The sequence below is a fragment of the Gordionus sp. m RMFG-2023 genome, chromosome 4 (genome assembly GCF_954871325.1).
Source record: "Gordionus sp. m RMFG-2023 chromosome 4, tfGorSpeb1-WG-v2, whole genome shotgun sequence".
NCBI classification, from domain to species: domain Eukaryota; kingdom Metazoa; phylum Nematomorpha; class Gordioida; order Chordodea; family Parachordodidae; genus Gordionus; species Gordionus sp. m RMFG-2023.
The window spans coordinates 12,676,923-12,683,785 of NC_088778.1; the positions used below are offsets into that span (position 1 = coordinate 12,676,923).

The 6,863-nt window shown below is 25.5% G+C and overlaps 1 protein-coding gene and 1 long non-coding RNA gene across 3 annotated transcripts; one reads left to right on the forward strand and one right to left on the reverse strand.

Annotated features, from left to right (window-relative positions):
- Positions 1-607: 607 nt before the first annotated feature.
- LOC135928464 (uncharacterized) lies at positions 608-889 on the reverse strand. The gene is made up of 3 exons (XR_010572338.1): positions 785-889; positions 684-742; positions 608-633 (listed from the first exon to the last, which is right to left on the reverse strand). It is a non-coding gene; the product is annotated as an uncharacterized LOC135928464 (long non-coding RNA).
- Positions 890-1,854: 965 nt separating this feature from the next.
- On the forward strand, positions 1,855-3,146 carry LOC135928453 (thioredoxin-related transmembrane protein 1-like). Of its 2 annotated transcripts, XM_065464919.1 has the most exons (8): positions 1,855-2,022; positions 2,063-2,178; positions 2,218-2,263; positions 2,301-2,429; positions 2,472-2,517; positions 2,560-2,661; positions 2,705-2,866; positions 2,912-3,146. In XM_065464919.1, the coding sequence occupies exons 1-8, from the start codon at positions 1,880-1,882 to the stop codon at positions 2,990-2,992; spliced, it is 825 nt and encodes a 274-aa protein (XP_065320991.1). In that variant the 5' UTR covers positions 1,855-1,879; the 3' UTR covers positions 2,993-3,146. The 2 variants fall into 2 exon arrangements, with proteins under 2 accessions (XP_065320991.1, XP_065320990.1); XM_065464918.1 differs by having other exon boundaries at positions 2,063-2,263.
- The last annotated feature ends 3,717 nt before the right edge of the window (positions 3,147-6,863 follow it).

Consider the following 6,863-nt stretch of genomic DNA (forward strand, 5'->3'; position numbering starts at 1 on the left):
CTTTCTTTTAGGATATATTTGGAATTTGTTTTTTTAGAGTCATTCCTATGAGGTAATATAATGCCTAATAATTAAATGATTATAAAATTTGATAATTTGTTAAACTTGATATAACATTAAGGGTTGCATGTTAGGTGTTACTAGGGGTTGAGATTGAGCAAACATATTACCTAAAGTAATGAATATAAAAAGATAATAATTGATGATGCTAGTTGAAGTTGGTTGAGAGTTTGTATCAAAGAACTGAGACTGAGTAAACATATTGCCTAAAAAAAATTGATTAAAGAAATTTTATTTTGTGAAACTTGATATGGTATTAGCAGACTGCATGTTGGGCGTTGCTAGAATTTGAGATTGAGTTAGCTGATAGTCTAAAACTATATAGATTTTAAAAATCTAATATTTTAAGAAACTTGATAATGAAGGTTGTATAGTTTGTTGAGATAATTGGAATTGAGTTATTGGTTGACTATCAGACATAAGTAGAAGGTTGTTGACTAAATAATAGGTGTTATAGTGAATTATCTATAAAAAAAACTTACCAATAGGGGATTTTCATTGTTCTAAGGTATGATCTTGAATTTCTGTGAACTTACTGATTGGAAAATACTCCGTCCAGAACAACTTCTTTTTCTACATCGGTAATATGATTTGGAATTAATTACTCTATGCATTGTATTTACCAAATCAAAACATAGAATATCATGTCCTCTTTTGGATTTTTTATTAGTAATTTTGTTTTCTAAAATGATATTACTAAATTGATTATATCTAGATTGTTAACTTTGAATTATATTGGGATTAATTCTTTTCTCAGGAAGAATTTTGATGTTGTTTGATACCGTTTTAATTTCCATTAAAATGATTATAAATAAAAATATTTTTAAACTATTACTTTTCCACCACTTTAATGAACCAATCACAGAATTGGACGAAACTTTACGATGAAGTGTCCATACGATCATAGGCACGGAAATCGGTTTCATAATAGGTTCCTTTTTCAAAAAAAAAATATATTTATTAAAAATTCCTATCATAATATTAAAACAGTATAAAAATAAAGTACAAAATATGTTTTTAAAAAGCAATAATTTTATCAAAGGAATGTTTAATTTATTGACGAATATATAAAAATTCTAATAAAATGCCGAAATTTGCTACCAAGATTTTTTAAAAGCATAAAGGTTAATGGCAAAATATCTGCAATATGAATAAAAAGAAAGTTGTTGAAATATTTGAATATATTAATGTTGAGGTTTGATGAAAATGAAGAGAGGCACGTGTAATCCCATATTAATGATTTGCCGAACCTAGGGTATAGCTGTCGTACCAACAATTCTTAAGCCATATACGTGAGATAAATTTACCTGCTCAAGGTAGTTCGGAATGTGGGCGTCTGTTAAACTTCGATTAATTACATGATTTATTGCTGTGTCAAGCTATTATCCTCCTAGGCTGTATACACAATTAATACCATACCTAATGTTATTAAAAAGCCCGATTTGGGTCTAATAAATGGCCCGATTAAGATTTTGCCATAATAATATTGTGTAAACCTCAAGATTTGGCAAATAGAAATCCAACCCTTTCTGCCATCATGAGCAAAATAACAGGCTTACAAAAAAATATTTCGGTTATCATTTTAATAGTGCCATTTTTAACAAAATCGACCCGATTCGGACTAGCCATAACTAACCTTTGAATACTGGTGATTTCCAGATTCATAACCTAGACAAAAATCTGTTAAAGGTTGTTTTTTTGGGTTCAAACTTTTCTCAGTTTGTGGCCAAGCTGTTCTGATCCAACAATTTACAACATTGGCTTATCAGTCTAATCATCAATCAATCATTTCAGTTCGGCATCCTCATAGATTTTATAAATGATTAATTCTAAAAATTTGCTATTTTTAATATTTTTTTATGCCCTTACAATAAAATTACATAATTTATCATTAAATGGAGTAAAAGAATTGAATAGAAATAATTGGAGAGAAATTTTAAATGGACAATGGATGATTAAAATGTAATTTATGATTAAATTTATTTATTTTATAAAATTATAGCTTTGCTCCTTGGTGTCCAGCCTGTAGAGCCTTGGATACTCCCTGGAGAGAATTCGCTCAATTTGGAACGCATTTAGATATAACTGTTGCTGAAATTGATATAACAAAATATCCAGGTTTAAAAATAATAATTGGTTTGTATAATATATATATAGAATTAAGTGGAAGATTTTTAGTTACAACTCTTCCTACAATATTGCAGTAATTAGACATTAATTAAATAAATATAAATTTGTAGTGTAAAAGATGGGATATTTAGAGAAGTTAAAGGTCTTTATGATAAAGACAAGATTATATCTTTCGTCAAAGATATGCAATGGAAGAATATCTCCCCTCTCCCTTCATGGAAAAATCCTAATACTTATCAGTATGTCATATATATATTTTTCATTCTTACAATTAATTATAGCATGGCAGCTCTTGGAGAATTCTTTCGTATTTCTATGGCTATAAGGGTATTATTAATTTAATTCAAATTTATTTGTATATAATAATAGGATTTGCATAATTATTTAGTAGAAGACAGAGGCTTACCATATTGGTTATCTTATATTTTGTTTATTCTAATTACAATATTCATTGGAGGGATTATGGGAATTGTATATAATATTATATAAGTTATATGCTAATAAAATTAAATAGATTCTTGTATTTTTTGCTGATTATTTTACCTCAAAACCTCAAAAACCCTTAAAATATTCAAAGCTTAAAAAAATTAATGAACAAAAAAAAGAGGAAGATATATTAGCTCCAGATTTGATCAATCTAATAGATAGTAATGAAGTTAATGAATTGGCAAATAAGGTATTTATACTTGAGTATTATAATTTTTTACATTATTTATATAAGATCATTGAAGAAATGGCCAGCATTCCTAAAAATATTATACATGATTCTACAAATGAACCACATATTTATAAACGTAAATAATTTTTCTATTAACTATACCATATAAATATGTTGTTTTTTATATAAAAATATAATTTATTTGTATAAATGATATTTAATATATTTTAAAATAATCTGTATGCTAATGACATATTGTTATATTGAATATTTATAAATAAAATATTTAATATGTTAAGCTTGACATTTGACTTAAATAGGACTACTCTGGAAACTAAAAATCCTCTATTTAAACATAATTTATAAAAAATGATATGTATTGCTATTATGATTTAGAAATTTTTTTTTTTTATTTTAAAAAAAAACTGGAATTAGTAAATAAAACATATTTTCTCCATAATAAATCCTAGCTAAGTATGGACTATTATTAAAAAAATTAAAGTTTATCTTCAATGTTATTCAGAAAATGTAAAAATATTTTTATGATATTAAAATAACACTATATTTTGACTAAACTAAATCCATTTTTAAAAAGCCTCAAATTTAAAAAAAATATAATATAGAATCATAAAACTCTTTAAGAGGATTCAGAAATGTTAATATTAATATTTTTTTAAAAAATTTAGATTTTGAAAAGATTAATTTTGTTTTCACTTAAGGCTGTGTCCAAAATATCAAAAAAATTTAATCGCGCAATTTGCGCAAATCTAGCGGAAAAAAAAAATAAGCCATTTTTAATGGAAAATTAAAATTTTGGCCTAAATCATTTTTTATTTTTTTTTTCGCTAGATTTGCGCAAATTGCGCGATTAAATTTTTTTGATACTTTGGACACAGCCTAACTAAAAATCTAAGTCTCATATTTTTTTAAAATAAACTTCAAGAGGATTCAGAAATTATATATTTTTTATCAAAAATATTAATTTTTTATCAAAAATATTAATTTTTTTGACTAAACTAAGAATCTTTTATTGAAAAGGCTCAAATTTATAAAAATAAATATAGATTTATGTATAACTCTTCAAGACATTCCAGAGAATGTTAATATTCCTATTTTTTTTACTTAAATAAGAATCACTAATTTTGAATCTCTAACTTTGACTAAACTTTAAATTAATTCGTTTGCCTAATAATTTTATTACTCTTTTTAAGAATAATATCAAATTTTTAAAATATTTTTATTCATCCCTAATAATTTTTTCACATTAATATCGATTTTTAAAATTCAGATCTATTTCTAAAATAAATTTTTTTAAATACTTGGGTTAGATCAATCAGAAATTTATAACCTAAAATATCCCCAGGTAAGAGAATTTTTTTTATTTAAGCAATTTTTTATGTCTGTCAGCCTCTCTTTTCATTATTTTATATTAAATCATATAATTATTTTATTTATGTCCCACGAAATGTTGCATGCTTAAATTTTCTCTCATACTTTATTTCTCTATCCTTTTATTACCTTGTTATAGATATCAGAGATCAACATGTCCCAGCCCGAAACCTTGAAATTTCGGGTGGGGCAACTCATGCAAAATTGGAATTAAATTTTTTAAACTTATGACTAAAAAAATGTATCTTTTTCTATCATAAGAAATGATTGCTAGCTGGGTGATGCGAAAGAATATACGCCCATAATTTTTTTCCCACCCTTGTACATTTTTTTAGTAGGTTTTTAAGTTTCAAGATCATTTTTATAATTAATTTTATTACATGGCATGAAAACAGAGGACAAGAAAAGATCCCAAATTTAAATAGATTTCCGATCTATCTAATCGATAATTTTCTTACTAATCCTTAATTAGCCATTTAACAAGAACAACATAAATACTTTTTTTTGCCATAAACTAATATTTTTTTGCTCAAATTTTACTTTTGACACTTAGTGTAAATTTTGGAATTCTATTTCCACCTGAGACACTGTTGGTCAAAAATTTAATCAGGGTCAAGAACCGTACCTATTTTTAAAACTCGTCTAGCATAAATCTATACCTTCATGAATATGATCATTTTTTAATTAAAAACGTGTAGGGTTTACAGATTATGGCTCCTGAGCCTGACCTTTATTAAATGTCAAAACATACTACTTTTATTATTAAAAAAATAATTAATATATCTATCGATATTTCGTTCAAATCATTGATTTTTCGAAAATATTTCTGTGCATTTAAAACTTTACTTTCGCATTTCTTGGATAAACTTAATATGTTAAGGTAAGTCAGTTTATACTTATTTCCTACCAAGAAATGATTTTCATAATTTAGGTTTTTTTATAATTTACTTACACATTTCTTAACCGAACATTTTCGATATCACCTTAAAATGTTAAACATGGTTTAACTTTTATTTTTTATACACATGTATTAGCTAAGATTCGTAGTTTATTTAAAACAAGTGTTTTTTAATATTCCACTAAGCTGGAATTTATTTTTAAAATTAACATTTTCTATATCATCTCAATAAGCTAAACAAGATCGATTTCTATATTAATTTATTAAATTTGACCCATTTTAATAGGAGAGGCGTAGATTCTATATTAATTTTTTAAAATTTGGGCTCTTTTATTTGGGGTAGCATAGGGATGGTAGTTTATAAAAAAATTAATATTACCATTTTCTGAATCCCTTCGAAGACAACATGAGATTCTGCATTTATTTTACATAATTATCGAGGATGTGTAGAGCTTTGTATGGGATCCTTATTTTACATTAAAAGTGTTTATTCAATAGGGATAGAGAATGGGTGCGTAGTTTGATTCAAAAAAAGTGTTATTTCAAAAGCCCTTTTATGAAAATTTTTAAAATTAACATTTTCTGAATCCTTTTAAACAAAACATGATTCTGCGTTCATTTTTTTAAAAAAGGGCATAATCAACAAGAATGATATGACAGGCGGGTAGCCAGGAATTTTATATTCTACAGGGGGAGGGGGGGGGGGGTGATAATTATTTTAAAATTAAATTAGTTTTTTTGGAACATAAAATATTTATTCTAGCTAATCATATTTTAAAAAATGACAATTTCGAACACAAAATATTTAGGAGCAAATATAATATTTTTAAAAAATAATAGCTATGTAAACTGGTAAGTAAATCACAATAAATTTAGAATTAAATGGTATATGATTTAAAAAGTTAATCAAAATATCGGTCATAAATGGAAATTTTATCTTTGCGATGCCAATTTTCAAATAGTTCAATATTGGGGATTAAATCTATGTATATTAAGCAGAGCTAGTACTTTTAATCGATTTTATGATTTCGTACTTCTGAGTTAAGTTGTATCCGTAATGAAGAACCAAAAAGGAGTTAACTCCACCAGCTCCAAAATTTTGAAAAATATCGGCGCTCCAGCGTTTTTGAAAAACTGTAGCGGCACTCCAGGAGTTATATGAATGTTGTATTAGTTATGTTTTATTTAGTGTTTTTCTGTTTAACATAAATAATTTTAACAGATGTAATGCAAAGATTGTTTTTTCGTTGTCTGTGTAGACAGACATTATTTTTTTTGAAATGCTTTTAACTTTTGTGAAGCCAATAAAAGATATACAAGAGATTTTATTTTATAAATTATTTAAGTGCATCGCCATCTATATTTATTAAATTTTATGAATAAGTTGCGTTATAATAACCATTAGAATTGAAGTTACTATGGTTTTAAGATATAATAACTTAAAAAATGGCAATTCTTCCTTACTGGGAATAGCAAACTTCTCTAATCAATTACTGTCAGTTTTAATAAAAAATTAATTATTTTTTTCAGATTTTTATGTGTGATTTCATATTTTTTTTATATATAAAAGGTTCTCCCCAAATAACTCAAAATCCAATATGGATCAAACTCGCTACCCATTTATTGCTATTATCTTTATTTGAAAAATTATTATTTTGAATTTTTATAATTCCATATGTTAAAAAACTACCCTAGATAAACTTTTGTAATAAAAAATTACGGCTTAAC

Bases quoted from the DNA above. Each gene is read 5' to 3' on its own strand.
- LOC135928453 (XM_065464918.1), top strand. From the start codon at position 1,880: ATGATTAATTCTAAAAATTTGCTATTTTTAATATTTTTTTATGCCCTT. The intron at 2,430-2,471 runs GTATGTCATATA...AATTAATTATAG, and splicing joins AAAAATCCTAATACTTATCA to CATGGCAGCTCTTGGAGAAT. The intron at 2,518-2,559 runs GTATTATTAATT...ATATAATAATAG, and splicing joins GTATTTCTATGGCTATAAGG to GATTTGCATAATTATTTAGT.